The 20,758-nt window shown below is 35.8% G+C and overlaps 1 protein-coding gene across 7 annotated transcripts in view; it reads right to left on the reverse strand.

Moving 5' to 3' along the window:
* ARID1B (AT-rich interaction domain 1B) overlaps positions 1 to 20,758 on the reverse strand; it is an 807,057-nt gene that overhangs the window by 71,516 nt on the left and 714,783 nt on the right. For 5 of the 7 annotated variants that reach the window (XM_053710956.1, XM_053710958.1, XM_053710954.1 and 2 more), the window contains 3 exons: positions 17,486 to 17,595; positions 16,683 to 16,841; positions 6,792 to 6,998 (listed from right to left, as the gene is read on the reverse strand). In XM_053710956.1, the coding sequence (XP_053566931.1) occupies positions 6,792 to 6,998; positions 16,683 to 16,841; positions 17,486 to 17,595 (476 nt within the window). The remainder of the gene's footprint in view (positions 1 to 6,791; positions 6,999 to 16,682; positions 16,842 to 17,485; positions 17,596 to 20,758) is intronic. The other 2 variants (XM_053710957.1, XM_053710959.1) reach the window with 1 other exon arrangement.

Raw genomic sequence — 20,758 nt, forward strand, 5'->3', positions numbered from 1 at the left:
CAATTGGTACACATCAATCTATTGGGCTCCACATTGGCTTTTGAACATGATGAACAAACAGTTTCCTCTGAATCAGACATGTTTAAAACAGACTTAGTAATGAAACTAACAAGCTTGGAAATCACTTCAATAAGTTTACAAGCAATATAAAAAACGCTGCAGCGCTTCAAAAATACAGATATAATTAAACAATTCTTAACAAGAAGTGTATTATTAGCAGAGGATTGCACCCATTAGCAAAAGGATGATTAACCCCTCAATACCCAAAACGGATAAAACAGATATCAATTAAGATTTAACGCTTTTAATCACAGTCAGCACACTGTCACAGATCTGCTGTGACTGATTACCTCCCTCACAAATGAAGTTTGCAGACCCCTGAGCTCTCTAGAGACGTCCTGGATCAAGGAGGAAGAAGCAGAAAGACTGTGCAATAATTTTAACTGCGCAACAAGGCGCTAAAACAAGGGCCCTCCCACTCTAATCACAACAGTGGGAGCCCTGATATAACGGTTTCCATGCAGAAAAAAAATGTTAGCCATGTGGAATAAAATCCTGCCCAAAGCGATTTATCACCAAAGTACCTCACAAAAACGAATAACATGCCAGTAAACGTTTTATTAAAAACAACATTTGTCAATGTCATGCAAAGCTATCACTAAGCCTGCTACCAGTCGCTACCACTGCAGAGAAGGCTTAAGTATTATTTCAGTGTTAACAGTATTTTCTCAGTCAAATTCTAGTCCCTAGAATATAACTCGACTGCGCATACATTTATCTGATACCAGTTGCTACTACTGCATTTAAGGCTGTACTTACATCATATGGTAACAGCAGTATTTTCTTAGTCAATTCCATTCCCAGAAAATAAAGTACTGCACATACCTCATTTGCGGAGGACCCCGCATGCTATTCCCAGTTTCTGAAGTTACCCCACTCCTCAGAATGTCGAGAACAGCCAGTGGATCTTAGTTACGCCTGCTAAGATCATAGATAAATAACGCAGGCAGTTTCTTCTTCCAAATACTGCCTGAGAAAGAAAAACAGCACACTCCGGTGCCATTTAAAATAACAAACTTTTGATTGAAGAATAGTTAAGTAAAAACTCCAGCTCCTCTCGCGACCTCCTTCATTGTTGAGGGTTGCAAGAGAATGACTGGATATGACATGTGAGGGGAGGAGCTATATAGCAGCTCTGCTTGGGTGATCCTCTTGCAACTTCCTGTTGGGAAGGAGAATATATCCCATAAGTAATGGATGACCCGTGGACTGAACACACTTAACAAGAGAAATTGATAACAGGAGTAAATTAGAAAGTTGCTTAAAATTGCATACTCTATCTGAATCACAGAGGTTTCATTTTGACTATACTATTCCTTTACATCAGCTCGGAAGGAAGCTTTCACCTTAGTAAATCTAAAGCAATGAGATCTTCGGCTTGTGAGAAACAGATATATTTGTTGTTAGGAACTGTATTTGCTGTAGAAACAGAAGGGAGCGTGTCTTACTCATACTGGTGTGATCTATAGACCTCTCAGACAGAAAGATGAAACGGATATAATCCTGACAGAGGAAATCAATGAGATGGCAATGAAACAAAAAGCAATATAGTTACCCGAGACTTTAACCTGCCAGATGTGGACAGGCAGTACCATGTAGCCTGCTCACTCAAGGAAGCAATAGAAAACGTAACATTAATAAATGGAGACAATTTCAGATGTCACTGCAGGGGACATCTCAGATTCCAGTGCACAGTAACTAAGATGTTTGATTTCTATACGCAGAAACCCTTTAAAGGACACATCAGTCAAAATATGTCTATCCTGTGAAACAGCACCAGCTAAATATGCTAACACACACATTTTTACCCATTTTTGCATTTTTAAGCTGGTTAAAATGGATATTGAAACTAGCAGGGAGTCATTGTGTGTACTAAAAGGATATTGCTGTGTTAAAGGGACATTCCAGCCAACATTGAAACCAATTACATTGGTGCATTTCCATTTTGAATATAAGCATTTTCACAACAATATACATGTAATAGCAAAAATGCTTCTAATAAAAGTTAGAGCCGTTTCAAGAGTATACTTAAGTATGTTCCATGCACCAGCATTTTAAAAGCCAGATTTGCATAATTTCTGACATGATACATGTATTTAAAATGCTGTTGCACTTGCAATGCTTCACGTGCACGTGCAGAGAAAAATGCTAACACTAAAACAGTGATACATTTTACAAGAAGCATTGTTGCCAATACATGTACATTGTAAATATGTTTCCATTCAAATATGTCATCTATCTCTATGCATTACAAATTTGACCTGAATGTCCCTTTAATGCTCACAGGTTAGCAAGGACAATTTGTTGGTGAAGGAGGACAAGCCTCCTAAAACATGACATGAAAAAAAAAAATGATCATAAAGGGACATTAGTCATTTTTTAAAATGTATCTATGACAAATTATTCCCTGTATTCAGCAATTCTATATAAATGTAAAATAAATGTTTTAAAAGCATTTAAAGGGACAGTCACACCTTGAAACGTTGTTCTCTTTGTTTTGGGCCCAACTAATGAAACAATAAGGGTCTTTTAAAAGGTTTGGCGGTTGGAGTCTTCATGATGAATATTGGTAAGGACTTGGCAAGTCTGTGACCCTGTGCCCCTGTTTGAGGTGTGCTGTTTTCCAATTCTTTGAATTTTTTTCTAAGCCACTACAGACAGCCTTTTATCACATGCTTTTTTTTATTAGCTTTTCACAACAGGAGATTGCTAGTTCATGTGTGCAATACAGATAACATTGTGATCTCTCCCGTGGAGTTGTGCATGACACAGAACTAATTGGCTACAATACAAGTCAATAGATAGTAAAAAAAAATTGCCATGTGATCAGGGGGCTGTCAGATACAAAGTAATCATAGAGGTTAAAATTATATTAATATAACCATGTTGGCTGTACAAAACTGGGGAATGGGTAATAAAGGGATTATCTATCTTATTAAACAATAACAATTTTGGAGTTGACTGTCCCTTTAAAGCTGCAATTTTGTTTGAAACATATGCAGTGTTTTGCAGACCCAGAACACCTTATTGAAAGGCCTCTTAAATGTTGTTTATCTTACTTCCTTTGCTGTGGCCAATTAGAGACAGATATAAATGAGTCCCTACACATATTACCCAATCATTGTGAAGCATGTAGAAGTGTCAGGTTTCTGTATTCCACAGACTGCACTTCAGCCCCTCTGGGGATGTAAAAACACTACAATGTTCAGAGATCAATTACTGGAAAAGCCGGGGAATTACATTTTGAGTTTAATATCCTTTCAAGCACAACCCTTAAAAAATCTCTTTGAAAAGATGGAAAAGCCTAGTTTGGAATTGCAAAAGCAAAGACTGCAGTAAATACAAAATGCACTATACAGCAGAATAAAAAGGAAAAATAGTACTTGCAATAGTAAGGAAATGTCTAAATCTGTTGAAATAAAAAAAGGATTATTACTTAAAGGGACACTCAAGTCAAAATAAACTTTTATGATTCAGACAGATCATGCAGTTTTAAGACACTTTCCAATTTACTTCCATTATCAAATTTTACACAGTTTCTTTATATTCACACTTTCTGGGGAACAAGATCCTACTGAGCATGTGCACAACCTCACAGGGTATACTAGTCTGTGATTGGCTGATGTCTGTCACATGATACAGGGGGCTGGATAAAAGGGAGAAAAAATAAATTTGTCAAAAAGCAAAGTCTACTGCTTATTTGAAATTCAGAGTAAGTGTTATTGCATTGTCGTTTTTATGTACTAGCTAAGTATGTAATTCTAGAGCACTGAGTGGTCCTTTAACCTGGAGGATAGCACCCTCACTAGAAAAACATCTACAATAGAGAGCACTTGCAATGTTCTAAATTTACCAGAGGGGCAAACATATTGGTATACCCTATTCAACTATTACACTTTACAACTTTAAGCAAAAAAAAAAAAAAAAAAAAAAACAGACACAGACTTGATGGTGAACCAATCACAAGAGGCATGTGTGTCTTCACCTATCAGCAGCTAGCTCCCAGTAGTGCATTGCTTCTCCTTAGCCTAACTAGCTCTACTTTCAACAAAGGATACCAAATGAACAGGATAAATTTGCTAACAGAGGTAAGCTGGAAAGTCTCTAAATATGTTGCATGATCTATGTGAGTTATGAATTTGTTATTTTGTCTATTTTATGTCCCTTTAAGTGACCATTTATGTCATATGTTGCCAAAAGGTTTCTCTTACAGCAGAGCTCCCATGGTGCCAGAGTAAATCATCAGTATTCTGACACCTTTGTGATTGCATTTTTGCCAGACTAAGATGAACCCCGATTTCTAGTTCATGTATATTTATACCAGGTTCACTTTCCTTCTCTTTCTTTATTTAGTCATTGTTCTATTTTTGAAATCATGTAAAACATTCCAAAAGCTAAATCTATAAATAAACATAAGGTCAGGGAGTTTCTGGAAACAAGCCCAGAATTTAAATATGATATCCTGTTAAGGTACTATAAAAACCATGAAGAAACGTGTTGCTGCTTTAAATTCATAGAGGCCAGTGCTTGGTTTCTGGTGAAAGGATTATTAATCTGGCTTTCAATGTATAACCCCCCCCCTCAAATAAATGAGAGAAATGCCAACCTATTGTGAAAAGAAAGGCCACGTCTTATGAATAATATTTTTTGCTTCATATTACAAATTACAGTCACTCTGTAGATTCAATTATATGTTGTAAAAAAAAAAAGCTCAGATAAAGCACAGTCCTAGCAAACACTTTAAGGTTAGGTTTACTTAAAAAAAAAAAAATTATTTTAATAAAAAATTTTTTTTTATCTATCAGTATCAATATACATATTGGTTTCTGTGGTAACTCAAATTAATCTACATATATATTACAATGTAATAAAGGGGTTCTGGGTTCCAAAATGATCTGGGGTAGGAGCACAAGATACAGCTCTAAAAATTCCACCTCCTTTCACTCCTACTTTAGTTGGAAACAAGACCTCTTATTAGGCTAATTGTTTTACAATCCCATAAACTAATCAGCTACATTGCATATAACATACATTGACAGCTATATACCATATTATTGTGAAAATAAACCTGCAGTAATACATATGGGTAGTTATGACCAGTGACCAGTAACTACTCAACTCAACTTTCATGAGGAAAATGAAATAGAAATTTAGCTAGGCATAATCTGACTATGCACCAGTAAAACCCAAAGAACATTCAGGGATTTATTAAAGAACAACTGGGGCTATAGCCCATAAGTTTTATCTTAGCAACCAGCTTGGAAACTGCAAATATTTATCACACAGTTTTCTATGGCTAACTTAAAAATCTAATTATTAGTGACCGCATGATACACAGAACAAGGCACATTTGACAGACTCTACAAGTAAAAGCTCAAAATACTAGCGTTGTCTCTCAAAAATTAACAATGGGGTGCCTGCTATTCTAAGGTACACTAAAGATCATTTGGATTATATTTCAAGAAATTAAAAAATTCAGATATAATAGTAATAATTATATATCGCCTATGTTTGCTGCTTGACAATAAACCACTAAAAAGAAAAATTGGAGTGCTGCAGCTTTTTTTCTTTACGTGTGTATATATATATATATATATATATATATATATATATATATATATATAAATAAAATATAAAATACACACACATATATGTATTAGCGTTAGGAGTGCACTCTGTTTATGGTCTGTGTATGTTAATGTCCCTTCAAATATTGGATTGAGGATTAACGTTGCAACATCTGTTTCTAATAGGGTTTGCCATTTGTAGATATACATAAAAAAAATGGTTAACAGTTCTCTAACATATCAACATTTTCACCACATTATTTGCGGACATAAAAGTGCAAAAAGAAAAAAATGTTCTAATTTGCTGCTCCATTTTATAATCACAGGGGGTTAAACACATAATTAAAGTCACCTCCAGAGCTGCAATGGGGAGCTAGATTATAATTGGTGGTCACACTCATATGCCACTTGTCATTGGCTAAATAGATGTGTTTAGCTAGCTCACAGAAGTGCATTACTGCACTGGAGCTGACTTTAATGACTATTATTTATTACATTTGATAACATAAATAAACCGAAGTCTCATACAGCTGTATGACCTTAAAGAACCACTGCACATTATTTTGACTTTTATGTCCATTAAAATGGTGCCATCTATTGGCTCCACTCATATTTATGAAGAACCATAATTTAAGGGGAAAAAACAAACAGATTTTTCTGAGCAGAACAAACCCGTTCCTTGTTTCTGTCATGCAGTGTTAAGGTCCTATCCTTTAATACAGCTGTAAGACTTTTTAATATTGCAGAATGAGATATGCATACACAATTGTGTTCACTACAAATTTCAGTATCTTTCAATTTTGTTCTTTCATATGAATAATACCACTAGGGTTTTCTATGTTCTTTAACAAATGTATTAGGAAATTAATACATTTAATGGGACACTAAACTCAAAATTAAACTTTCATGATTCAGACAGAGCATGCAGTTAAAAAAAATAATCCAATTTACTTCTATTTTCAAAATATGCCCAATATTTTGTATATGCACACTTTCTGAGGCACAAGCTCGTACTGAGCATGTACAAGGTTGCATAGTATATTCATTTTGTGATTTGATGATGGCTGCCACATGATCAAAGGGGAGGGAAAAAATAATTAACTTAAAAATAAAAAAAAATAATAATAAAAAAACTGTATTTAATAGAATATTTGATTTTGTTACCAGAGCTAGACCGCCAATCTCTTTGACACAGAAGTAAAGCCTGACCAGGTCAAGAGGCTTTTTCCCGACTGCTGGTAACATAGCAACTGGCGTTCCTCTTTCTTCCATGAAGTTCAGGTAACGATCTACCCACATCTTACGCTCGGGTTCATTTCCCAACTCATACAGCTTTGTTATCTTTTCTCCAGTGGTAGTGGAAGAACTTTTCTGTATTAAGGAAGAAAGGGTTAGAGAATGCTGACATTAATAAAACTTACATTATACTCTGGCTAGAAGTGAAGGTTACTAGTTATGGCACAGATAAATCCCTCATATTTTCGCTTCCTTGCAACATTACATACCTTTTGCCTTCTAGTGTAAAATGCATCCACATCATTTGATATGTAAAAGAAATTTATATATGTGGCCCTCGATTTACGCCGGTTCAGAATAACAACCTTTTTTTTCAGTCATGCGACTGCTATTGAAAAGCTTTGGAAAGCAAAGTGCACTAATTAAAATAGCCAGTAGGTGGAGCTGTCCGCTTGTTTTGCAGCAAAGTTATTCAACTTAACAGCCTTAAATTGATCTGTGTACACAGATCAGACCAGATCTATCGAGCAAAATTTAGCAGCTTGAGGTGAGGGTGCCTAACTGCCTATTAATCACTGCAGATTGAAATGCATAGAATAGGTACAGACCCAATATTATCTAACATGCTAACAATGCAGAGAACTGATTGCAGAAAAATGCAAGTAAAAAAAACGTTTTTGTTTATTAAACTTAGTTTGATGATGATGCAGTCTGTTGTGTGATTATTTAATTAGGTGCTGTTAGCAAATGTTTTTGTTCATTAAACTTAAATTTGATGATGATAAAATCTATATTATTAGGTTTAAAATGCTGTTTAGCATTTAAAGTCTTCATTTTAAAGCTTTAAAAATAATGTATTAGGTGTTACTTATCACAATTTTGAGAGGGGCCTGGAACCTAACCCCCTCACTTCCAATTGACTTACATTATAAACTGGGTTTCAATTTACAACGGTTTCAATTTACAACCATTCCTCCTGGAACCTAACCCCGGCGTAAACTGAGGGCTACCTGTATATATAAAACACCATGTAATCTGGTATATTAAAAGAAATGAAGCTGAAAAATAATGTAGCTATTTTCAACCACGGCGCATGTATCCCTGAAAGTCAATTCAAAAATAAGGATGAAAAAAAGCACTTATCTGCATATGTGTATATAACAGAATACGTTTTACTAAACCATTCCAGAAAAAGGGTTTTAACCCTTTTACGCTGTTAGGACGTTCCATGCCTTCCAAACAGCGCTGGGCCAGTCCCCCATGATCTGATCCGGGCCTTGAATTTTTTTTTTAATTCTGATGTGAACACTATAGTACAGCCACAAAGGGGTTAAAAATATAATAAAATATTATTTAAATTAACTTTATTTAAATAAGTCAAGGAGCATTTTGTGAATGTCAAAATTATGCAAAAGGTGTCCTAAGAGAAAAAAAAATATCTAGGGAATATCTGCACATTTTCTAAGTTAAAACATTGAGGAGGAAAAGGGTTTATTAGATTTTTGTATGTAATATTTTATGCGAATAGAATACAACTGCAATAGATAAAGCTGTATGTTTCACTTTGGATGGATGATTATAGCTCAAGAATGTGCCTTTATTTGAAAGCATATCTGAACAAAAACTCAACCTGCATCTCTTAGAGGGCATGAACTTAATAAAATTGAGTCTGAATTGATCCATCCTCCACAGAGAGAAACAAAGAATTGGTCTCTCAGCCATATCAGCTAGTTATTTTTCCTACTGTGTCTGTACAAACTCTCTGGTCTACATAACAGCCTGGCAGATAAGTTATTTTTGTAATTGTTCATCCTTCTCATTCAGTACATTAAAAGGGACATGAAACCCAACATTTTTCTTTCATGATTCAGACAGAGCATTTAATTGTAAACAAATCTCCAATTTGATGTCTAATCAAATTTGCTTTATTCTCTTGGCTTCCTTTGTTGAATGAGCAGCAATGCACTACTGGAAGGTAGCTGAACACACTTGGTGAGCCAGTGACAAAAGGCATGTGTGTGTGTGTACCCACCAATCAGCAGCTAGCTCCCAGTAGTGCATTGCTGCTTTGTATGCTTTTCAACAAAGGATACCAAAAGAATGAAGCAAACTCCTTAAAGTGAATTGGAAAGTCTTTTAAATCTGCAATGCTCTAGCTGAATTTTGGCTTTACGGTCCCTTTATGGCTACTTTCAGCACTTAATGCATGGCATTTGCCCAATTCACATGAAAAGCATTAACAAAGGCTTTTTAAGTCCCCTTCACATGAAAAGCATTAACAAAGGCTTTTTAAGGCCCCTTAAACCCTTGCACCGATTTATGAAGCAGCGGATGCTGCTTACGACTCAATCAGCTTTAGGTCCACCTGAAGCGGAAGTTAAAATGCAGTGGTCTTAAGACCGCTGCTCCTTAACTCGTCCGTCACCTCTGAGGTGGTCGGACAGCAATCAACCCGATCGGATACGATCGGGTTGATTGACACCCCCTGCTAGCGGCCGATTGGCTGCGAATGTGCAGGGGGCGGCATTGCACAAGCATTTTACGAGAACTGCTTGTGCAATGATAAATGCTGACAGCGTATTTACTTACTATTTCCCATTTACTTACTATTATCAAGTTTGCTTTGTTCTCTCGGTACCCTTTGTTGAAAAGCTTAACAAGTCAGGTTCAAGAGCAGAAATAGACTACTAGGAACTAACTGGTGAATGGTGGCTGCACATATATGTGCACTGGCTCAGCTGATGTGTTCAGCTAGTTCCCAGTAATGCATTGTTGCTCCTTCAACAAAGGATACCATGAGAATAAAGCAACGTTTAATAGAAGTAAATTGGAAAGTTGTTTAAAATGATATGTGCTATCTGAATCATGAAAGGTAGGATCACAAGTGTGCATGTGTTTTGAGCACTAAATGACGTCTGCATTTGCAACACTTTTACATATAGAGCTCATATAAAAGAGACCAATTTCAACATTGCATACTATAAGCATACAAATTTAAAACCATAAATAAAAAAATGGTCTTTTCTTTTTTATTGTATGCCTATTTGAATCATAGAAGATTTGACTTGCATATCCCTTTAATTTTGATAATAGTGGAAAAGGTTAAAAAAATCGACAGCATATCGTAAAAGTATATACATTATGTTAATCAGCACAGTTATAAAAATATGAGACTGTGCACAGGGGTCTAAAATAAATCTCAACAACCTATAGTGAGTCTATTTGATTATTGGGGGCTTCTTTCATAGGGTGACCATATTGCCGCTTTAAAAAGGGACACATGAAAAATACATATGTCAGGGTTCTTATAATGGAACATTATTCAAAACATTTCTTTAAACTGCCCTGACATGTGTATTTTTCATGTGTCCCTTTTTAAAGCGGCAATATGGTCACCCTATTTTTTTCATATAAGGTGCCAGAAATGCTGTTTTATGTTGGAAGCGGTTAATCCTGATGATGCAATACCTCTTAATATCCCCTATCACAATCAGTAAAATGGAATACTGGACACGTTCAATGAAAGATTTGTTAGTGCTAAAATGAATGTTGAATTGTCCATTTTATTTTAGTAATCTGTAGTAATACAGGTCTTTAATAGCAGTCTGTGACCTTTAGTTTGGCCTGTTGTGCAGTAGAAATACCACTTACCAAAAGGGTAAATGTTTTTTTTCTCTATCTTGCATCTAAAAGATGGTATTGTAAAATGTACTACAGCTTTCTTGTTTTTTGTAAATCTGAATGTTCCTGCACTGAAAAAAAATAAACTGTATTTCCATGCTTGTGGCATATGTCATTGTCCACTAATAAAGCAGCAGGAGATCTGCTTATGAAAACTCAGTCCTCAAGGACTAGATTTAAACATTGTGCATAAGCCATATTCATCAACTCCCCATCTGCTTCTTTTAGCCTATCATGATTCAGAGAGAGTATGCAATTTTCAGCATCTTTCTAACTTACTCCTATTATCAATTTTTCTTCGTTCACTTGCTATCTTTATTTAAAAAGCAGGAAAGTAAAGCTTAGGAGCTGGCCCATTTTTGGTTTAGAACCTGGGTTAAGCTTGCTTATTGGTAGCTAAATGTAGCCACCAATAAGCAAGCGCTATCCAGGGTGCTGAATCTAAAAATGGGCCGGCTCCTAAACTTTACCATCCTACTTTTTAAATAAAGATAGCAAGAGAACAAAGAAAAATTGATAATAGGAGTAAATTAGAAAGTTGCTTAAAATTGCAAGCTCTAGCTGAATCATGAAAGAAAACATTTGGGTTTAGTATCCCTTTAAGCAATATTTGTCCCTTAAAAGGACAAAGGGGGTGGAGGAACACTTTTTTTTTTTTTTTAATGTTTGTGAGGCGTAACACCGTCCACCAACAAAAGCAGTGGAAGTTTTGCTTATCAGTCAATGACCAATCATTCCTTAGGGCCCGGTTGTACACAGAAATGCTCTTCCTGTTAGCTTCAAAATAAAAATATACAGCTTTAAATCCTGGCTTGGAGTTGGCCCTTGAGGACTGGAGTGTGACAGACATGAGGATTTCCAAGTAAGTTTTCTTTACTATTTCTTTAACAGTATACTACTTTATCTGGGGTGTACTTGATTAAACTGATAGGGGACAGCTGAAGGTTTCTCGTTGCTTAAAGGGACAGTCAAGTCCCAAAAAAACTTTCATGATTCACATAGGGCATTTCATTTTAAACAACTTTCCAATTTACTTTTATCACCAATTTTGCTTTGTTCTCTTGGTATTCTTAGTTGAAAGCTAAACCTAGGAGGTTCATATACTAATTTCTTAGATCTTGAAGGCCGCCTCTAATCTAAATGCATTTTGATAGTTTTTCACCACTAGAGGGCGTTAGTTTATGTGTTTCATATAGATAACGTTGAGCTCATGCACGTAAATTTACCATGGATTCAGATCTGATTGGCTAAAATGCAATTCTGTCAAATGAACTGAAATAAGGGGGCAGTCTGCTGAGGCTGAGATACAAGGTAATTACAGAGGTAAAACGTGTATAATTATAACTGTGTTGGTTATGCAAAACTGGGGAATTGGTAATTAAGGGATTATCTATCTTGTAAAACAACAAAAATTCTGGTGTTGACTGTCCCTTTAAAAAGTATTTAGAAAGTATTAAATTTCCCTCACCCCGCTACTTTATAATGCCATCCGGCTTGCAAACTTTTCTATTAAGAACACTGGATAGATGGATAAACTGTTTGATTGATAGATACATCAGCAAATAAACAATGCTGTACGAAAACTGGTTTAAATAAGCTTATAAAATGTTTTGTTCACAACATTTGGAGATCTTTGCTTCTTTGGAACAATTTTAGTACTGATCTAAACAAATGCTGTGTATCTTGTACACAGATTATGTCAAGTATAGCATACCTGTGTATGCAATATACCCCTTCTGGGGGGCAGGAAGAACCATTATTTTTAAAGGCCCATTACAGGAAAAACAGGCATTCCATCCATTGTTATAATAAAACTAATTATAGTGGTTTTATTTTAAGTTTAATTATACTTTACATCATGTATACTAGACTCAGTGAAATATTGTCAGTTTTTGACGCTTGTAATCGTGAATTCTTTAAATTCTTTGTAGTTTTTTGTTTGTTTGTTTTTAAAGCTTATCATGTTATGATTCAGATTTTGGTTCTATCCATTTAATGAATTATTTATTTAATAGTGATTGTTTATTCCCCAAGCAATTAGGTTTGTATTCAGTGAACTTTCATTATGGAGAAAAAAGATCAATAGTTAGTTAATAGTACTACTAAAATTAAGCAACGAGAAACCTTCAGCTGTCCCCTATCAGTTTTATCAAGGACTCCCCAGATAAAGTAGTACACTGTTAAAGAAATAGTAAAGACAACCAGGGTTGTTCTTGCTGATTGGTGGATAAATTCATTCACCAACAAAAAAGTGCTGTCCAAGGTCTGAACTTTCTTTTTCAAATAAAGATAGCAAGAGAACAAAGAAAAATTGATAATAGGAGTAAATTTGAAAGTTGATTAAAATTGCATGCTCTATCTGAGCCGTGGACTCACCATATCTTAGGAAAGAAATATTCTGACAGACAAAAGAAAGTTTGAAAAATTTAAAGAGACATGGAAAACATTATTAAAACTGTCAGGCACCCAAGGATCAAGTAAATTGCTCTTTTTGGTTCTGTGAATAAATATGTTTTTGAATACTATGCCAGCAACCATTTAGGGACAAACTACTTTTTATATACTACAAATCACAATGGACAACATACATAAGTTCTCAATATGGAAATGGATGGAGGGTGTACAGTTTAGCATCACTTATCATATGAGAATGAGTTCCAAGGGAGGCATCACACATACTAAATATCACATACAATACGCAATCTATAAAACACAGCACAACATTACACATGAATTGTGTGACCCTGTAATGTGCTACTACTCTGTGAGTACCTACTACTCTGTGAGTGCCTGTGCACCAGTATTCAAGTTAAGAGGGCTGGCAGTGGTGTGTATTGCTTCTGTAAAGACTTAAAGGGACATTCCAGGCCAAAATTTAAATGCACATAGATGAATTACATCTTTGAATAGAAAGATATTTGCAATATACATGTATTGAAAGAAATGCTTCTAAAAAAAGTTATTACTAGTTTAGTATTAACATTGTTCTCTGCATTTGCACGTGAAGCATAGGAAGATATTTTCAGTGCACTACAATTTTAAACACTGCAGCAGCTCAGAGCACCAGTGGGGCTTGTATCATGTCAGCAATTAACAAATTGAGTTATTACCAGATGGTACAAGCACCTTAGGCTCTCTAAGCAAGTGCTGTTTTTAAAATGCTGGTGCACAGTGCATACTTAAATACACGTTTGAAACAACTATAGCTTTTATTAGAAGCATTTTTGCTAATAAATGTATATTATAAAAATGCTTCTATTTAAAACTGAAATGTATCCATGTGGTTCCAATTTTGGCTGGAATTTCCCTTTAATTTGTGTCATACAAGCTATTGATGACTCTCTGAGAAGGTGTGGTGTTTGAATACTGGTGCATGGGCCCTCACAGGATATGTGCGTATGCTACAGAAAAAACAGTAATAACTTGTACTAGAAGCATTTTTGCTAACAGAAGTAGATGGTAAAAATGCATTGAAATGCACCTACGCGCATTTCATTTTTGACTTTTCTATTCCTTTAATAATCATTATAGCCAATATTTGCTTTTATATCTTGCCTTTCATTTTGAATTCATTAAGATTTTATTAATTGTCGTTGCATACTTCAATATTTTCTTCCTGAATCCCCAATCAGTGCTCTACAAACCTTAAGGGGACATAAACACCTTGTAATTACAAGACTTTTAATGAAATCTTGCAGTAAATAAACATACAATCTTGATAGTGAAAAATTTCAGAATCCACCTTGTTTGCTGAAACTGGTTTATGGAAGTCAAACACCCACCGCTACCTACTGCCATATTTGAAGGAGTCAACATTTTCAGCATTCAATAACAGGAAAAAAAGGCAAAATAAATAATAAAGGTATAAGAAAAAAAAAAAAACATGTTTAAGGCAACACCTTTTGACCTGATTTAGAATTTCTATCAAAGAGACTTGGGATATATTAAAACTCTACATGGAGAGGTTTTGATCATGGTAGCATAAAAAAAGCCTAGCACAAGATGTAGAGCAACTATTGAGTATCATAACCCATTTCTTTCTTGTACCATTTATTGTTTACCATTTCGCTCATGTTTTCTTTCTGATCAGGAATGAGGGCGGTTTTCTAAATTGTACTGTACATATTATACTTTATTGTTATTAATACATTGTATATATTTTGAACTTCTTTCTCACACACGGTAAATAAGGTAACTAACACTGGAGCGGTTTAATACACAAAACATACATACGTGTGCGTAAATAGACAAATGGGAAGACCTCAAAACATGCAAATGCATCTTCGGAATTGGTTGAAAGGAGCAAAACACAATCCGTGGAGCTGGGTCAATTGCTCCACATTTTTAAATTCCCGGATTTGAAAACAATGACCAAATAATGCAAAAGCTTCGTCTAACTGGTGAAAAGCATCCTAAATTTAGGTAAACAGAACATAAAGGGACATTCCAGTCAAAATTTAAATGCACATATATTTATTACATCTTTAAATAGAAACATTGCAATATACATGTATTGGCAAAAAATGCTTCTAGTCACTGTTTTAGTGTTAACATTTTTCTCTGCACGTGCATGTGAAGCATAGCTATATATTGTCACTGCACCCGCATTTTAAATAATGTAGCTTCTCAGAGCACCAGTGGGGCATGTAATCATGTCACCAATTAACAAATTGAGTCATTACCAGATGGTACAAGCACCTTACTCTCTGAGCAAGTGCTGTGTTTAAAATGCTGGTGCACAGTGCATACTTAAATACACTTTTTAACCCCTTGAGTGCTAACGACGGCTCTGAGCCATCACAGAGTTTCCCACTCTGGTGCTAATGACAGCTCAGAGCCGTCGCTAGCACTCTCCCACCTTGAGGGAGATCTGGGGGCTCCCACCCGCTCCTATCCCGGCGATCGTGCCTGTAGAGTGACAGGCATCGCCGGGGCTTCCCGTTTTGTGTGGTGACGTCACGCGCAATAACGTGATGATGTCACCGCGCAACTTTATTTATACTTAACAATGTTAAGTATAAGAGCAGGGGGCATGCTGCTTAGAAGCCTGTATATCAGGCATCTAAGCAGCTACAGACCTCCAAGACCCACCATTGGAAAGGTAATCACCTAACTTTTCCAACAGTGTAAGTATTGGCGTTTTGAAAAAAATATAAAAAAAGTTAAAAAAAATAAAAAAATGGGAAAGTGCTTAGCACTCAAAGGGTTAAACAGCTATAGCTTTAGCTTTTATTAGAAGCATTTTTGCTAATACATGTATATTACAAAATTTCTTCTGTTCAATACCGAAATGCACCCATGTGGTTTCCAATTTTGGCTGGAATATCCCTTTAAGTAGGTGGAAACGTCAAAGTGAGCTCCTTTTCTTAAGTGCTGGGAATGCATTTGCATTGCATTATTTCAGTATTTTCTTTCAATAAAATCAAAGAGATTACTTATAATGCACATATATGCCTCCATATGTATAAGTTTGTTACTCCTACGCTACTATTTTTTTCCCCTTTTCGTAATTTAAGTACTTGAGTATAGCACAGAAATTACAAACAAAATGAAATAAATAAAAATGGCGACCCAGGTATGATTCTAAGTTTCTTATATTTTAATTAAAGGCATACTAAACCCATTTTTTTTCTTTCATGATTAAATAGAGCATGCAATTTTAAGCAACTGTCTAATTTACTCCTATTATCAATTTTTCTTCATTCTTTTGCTATTTTTATTTGAAAAGCAGGAAGTACAGCGTAAGAGCTGGCCCTTTTTTGGTTCAGCACCTGGGTAGAGCTTGCTGATTAAAGGCTAAATGTAACCACTAATAAACAAGTGCTATCCAGGTTGCTGAACCTAAAATGGTCTGTCTCCCAAGTTTTACAACACTGCTTTTCAAATAAAGATAGCAAGAGAACGAAGAAAATTGTTAACAGACATTAAATTGTATGCTCTATTTGAATCAAGAAAAAAATTGGGTTTAGTATCCCTTTAAGTAATTCTTAGTTCACATAAAAAAAAAATACACAAACTGTAACAAAACAAACACGACAAAGGAAATTAAACAATAAAACAGAGCAAACGACAAACAAACAATAATTAGATATGTTTAAATATACACACAAATAATATAAACAGAGCAGGGCCACTTACAGGGCTTGATGGAGTCTTTGGCCAGCCTGGGCTGCTAATGCTATCGCTTTCATCTCCATGAAAGGAGGAGATGCTAGCAGAGCTTGGGGACAATGGGGAAGGGGCTGGCAGGAGACCTGGGGTTGGGGGCTGAGAAATACCCTGTGAACTGTAGCTATCCTGTAGTAGAAGAATACAAAACAAAATATGACAAGGGCAAAAATTTACTTGAAGAGAAATAGATTCAACTGGCAATGCAAAACTGTTGCATGTATGGAGAGACAGGAAAAAAAGACAGGCATATAAGATGCATGAACTGAAGATTGTTAATTGCTCCGCTAGCAATTAGTGCAAAAATTGCAAGCTTGACAACTGCCTGGCTGACATTATTAAGCCCACCATGCTTACTTCAAGCAAATATGAGATGTTGAAGCATGGACTGCGCTTCATGAAATTAAATGAAAAGTCAAGCTGCTTGCCTTGTGTCTCAAATAAGGCAGAAAAGCAAAATATTAAGTATGTCTATGATGCTGGTGTTATTGCAGAAGCTTGAACTGAAGGCAAAAGGGGGGAAAGATGGCTGCAGTTTCAAAAACCAGGCATGATAGCTCTTTCCCAGCCCCACAGCTGGATATCCCCAAGCTCATATTCAGTTGCCCCCTTTAAAGGTAGATGCCATTAGAACTAGTAACTTTCAGATCCAGATCATATAACACATACAGACCCACAACAGACGAGGAAGGCATGCAGGAAATAAAAAGGTGATGAAAAAATATATAGACAAAATGGCCGCTCAAACCAACACCACATGCAGAAGGAAATACCTTAGACTTGGGTTCAGGTGGGGTGTGACCATCTTCTTTGCCATCAAGTTTGAGGGCTGCAGTCAGCTTGGATTCACCTGGATTCATCATGTCTGCAAGACCAAGATGCCCTAAAAAATTAAAAAAATAAAGATAACATCACGGAAGCAGATCAGTTTTTGTTAATCAGATCATTAAAAAAAAGGAACAGTGAATGGTGGTTATTGGCTGTAGTTGTATAAATAATTTAATGACATTTCAAAAAGCAAAATGAAGTTTACTAGATGTAGAACTGTTGTGATTCATAAATAAAAGGAACTTTACTAAAGGAACACTGAACCCAATTTTTTTCTTTCGTGATTCAGATAGAGCATGCAATTTTAAGCAACTTTCTAATTTACTACTATTATCAATTTTTCTTCGTTCTCTTGCTATCTTTAGTTGAATAATAAGGCATCTAAGCTTTGTTTTGGTTCAGAACCCTGGACAGTGCTTTTTTATTGGTGGATGAATTTATCCACCAATCAGCAAGAACAACCCAGGTTGCTCACCAAAAATGGTCCGGCATCTAAGCTTGCATTCTTGCATTTCAAATAAAGATACCAAGATAATGAAGAAAATTTGATAATAGGAGTAAATTAGAAAGTTGCTTAAAATTCCATGCTCTATCTGAATCACGAAAGAAAAAATTTGGGTTCAGTGTCCCTTTAAGTGCTCTCCCATCATATGCTCTTAAAGTGTTTTGCCAAATAAATAAAAATAGGAATTTTGACACTAATTACACACAAACACAATAATAATAATAACTGTACCTTGAAAGGACATGAAACCCAAAAAATATCTTTCATGATTCAGATAGAGCACTGGTTTTCAAACCCGTCACAGGCCAGATTTTCAGGATATATGAAATGGAGCACAGGTGAAATAATCATCTGATTATAAACATAGTTATGAACCTACTCTCACCCAAGGTTATCCAGAAAATCTGGCCTGTTAGGGAGGCTTGAAGAAAGGTTGGAAAACCAGTGAGATAGAGCATCCAACCAAATGATTGGCTGGAAATAAACATAATATACTTTTTAAGATTATTTTATATTGTAATTCCACCTTCTGGTATGAGAAGAACCAGACGTTGGAACATAAATGCCCGGTATGTAAACCACTTGTGATAGCAGTAACAACATAGCATTTATTTATTTTTTATTGCTCCTGAGAATCACGACTTGAAACGCGTTGAGCCAAACAAGAATTAAAGCTATTCTTTTATAAGAAGAATCTTCTGACTTTTATTACATTGCTAAAATTTGAATTCTATCCCAGTGAGTATTCTGCTTTTATATACATTGGGTTTTGTACACATACACATATGGAGTTCTGTTCCTAGTGTCAACAAGAGGCCATTCCCCATTGGAGAAATCTGCGTTTGTGCAGAGGCACTCATTTTAAGCTGAAGGACACCCCTAGACCTGCACCCCCCATAGCTAAACCATTCTGTACAAATAGTTCCTTTTGGTAGAGACTGTGGGAAGGTAGTGGTTCATTTGTTGAGGGGAGTATTGTTTTTATCCATATATACAGCATTTTTGTAACCACATCTACTGAAATTGCTTGTATTTGTATATTTTTTAGCCTTTATCTGAATCATGAAAGAAAACATTTGGGTTTCATGCCCCTTTAAGATAAATAAGTAAGGTGGAATTTTGTTTGAAAATGTGCACATGAATATCTTTGTTTGCCCAATAACATCATTCTAGGCAAGAAACACTTGATGCTATCTCAAAACAGATTTTGAAGGCAGATAACAGCCGCAAGGGCACGTGTAATCTAACATATAAAAAAAATGAGAGCATTAAAAATGAAACAAGACTTTTATGAATGGGGTAAGGTTACTAAATCGCCGCAAGCATGCAACCAAAGAAGCCAAATGGAAGGAACAGAAAAAAATAAAAGCTTTGAAAATCACTTCACAGATTGTCTCTTACAAAATGATTATTGCACATATTCGTGTATTACTGTGTTTTAGAAAATAATTATCTCTAATTACAGCAGTGAGATCATGTGCAGGACTCCAGCGAATTAACTGGCATGCACCACTGTGCTAATTTGCTAATATCTGTAGCATCGCTGCAGGTTCGTAACAATAATAAGTCTGCCAAAAAAACTACCCAGCCATGTGCAATGTACATTTACAATTATGTGCTGCATAGCAGACTAGGAAACAATTTATAGCTAGTCATGGATTGGAATAATAAAACAAAACAAACACTGGAATTATTTGAATGCACAAAGACATAGGGGGTCGATTTAACAAGGGCCGAACGGCCCCTGTTCCCCTGGTTTCCGCTCAAGACTTGCAGTAAACAGGAGTTAAGAAGCAGCGGCCTGAGGCGGCGTACAACAATGATTGACACCCCCTGCTAGCGGCTGATGGGCCGCAAATCTGCAGGGGGCGGCATTGCACAAGCAGTTCACTAGAATACCGCATACGCTGTCGGCATTCAGCGATGTCTGGCAGTCATGATACGCTACAGTGTATCATGTCCGCCAGGCATTGTTAAATCGGCCCCATAGTGGTTTTAACATGAACACCCCTTTAGGCATATTAAGCAACACAAGTTTCTACTTTGCCACTTGTACGCTAAATGGCTAGAAACTCCTCTTTTAATACCACCCAAGATTGCCACCAAGATAGTTTAAAGGGACAGTTAACATCAAAATTGTTATTGTTAAAAAGATCAATAACACATTTACTACCCATTCCCCAGCTTTGTACAACCAACATTGTTACTTTAATATACTTAAAGGGACAGTAAAGTCAAAATTAAACTTTTAGGATTCACATACAGCATGCAATGTTAATCAACTTTCCAATGTATTCTGTTATCAAATTTGCTTCTTTCTCTGGGTATCTTTTATTGAAGAGTAAAACTAGGTTGGCTCATAAGAGCTCAGGAGTGTGCACGTTTCTTTAGTACACTATGGCAGCAATGTTTTGTAACATTATTTGTAGCTTTGTTATACAATGTTGAAAAACACTGCTGCCATAGAGTACTAAAGACACGTGCACACTTTAAATTTCTGCAGGTTTATAAGCCACTACAGACAGCCTCTTATCACATTCATTTTTAATAGCTTTTCACAAGACACTGCTAATTCATGTGTGCCATACAGATAATATTGTGCAGGACACAGCACTAATTAGTTACAATGCAAGTCAATAGATAATAAATAAATAGCTCTGAAATAAGGGGGCAACCTGCAGACTTTGTATGCACTTCCTAAGTTTTATTACTG

Source organism: Bombina bombina, chromosome 4 (genome assembly GCF_027579735.1).
Source record: "Bombina bombina isolate aBomBom1 chromosome 4, aBomBom1.pri, whole genome shotgun sequence".
Taxonomy (NCBI): Eukaryota; Metazoa; Chordata; class Amphibia; order Anura; family Bombinatoridae; genus Bombina; species Bombina bombina.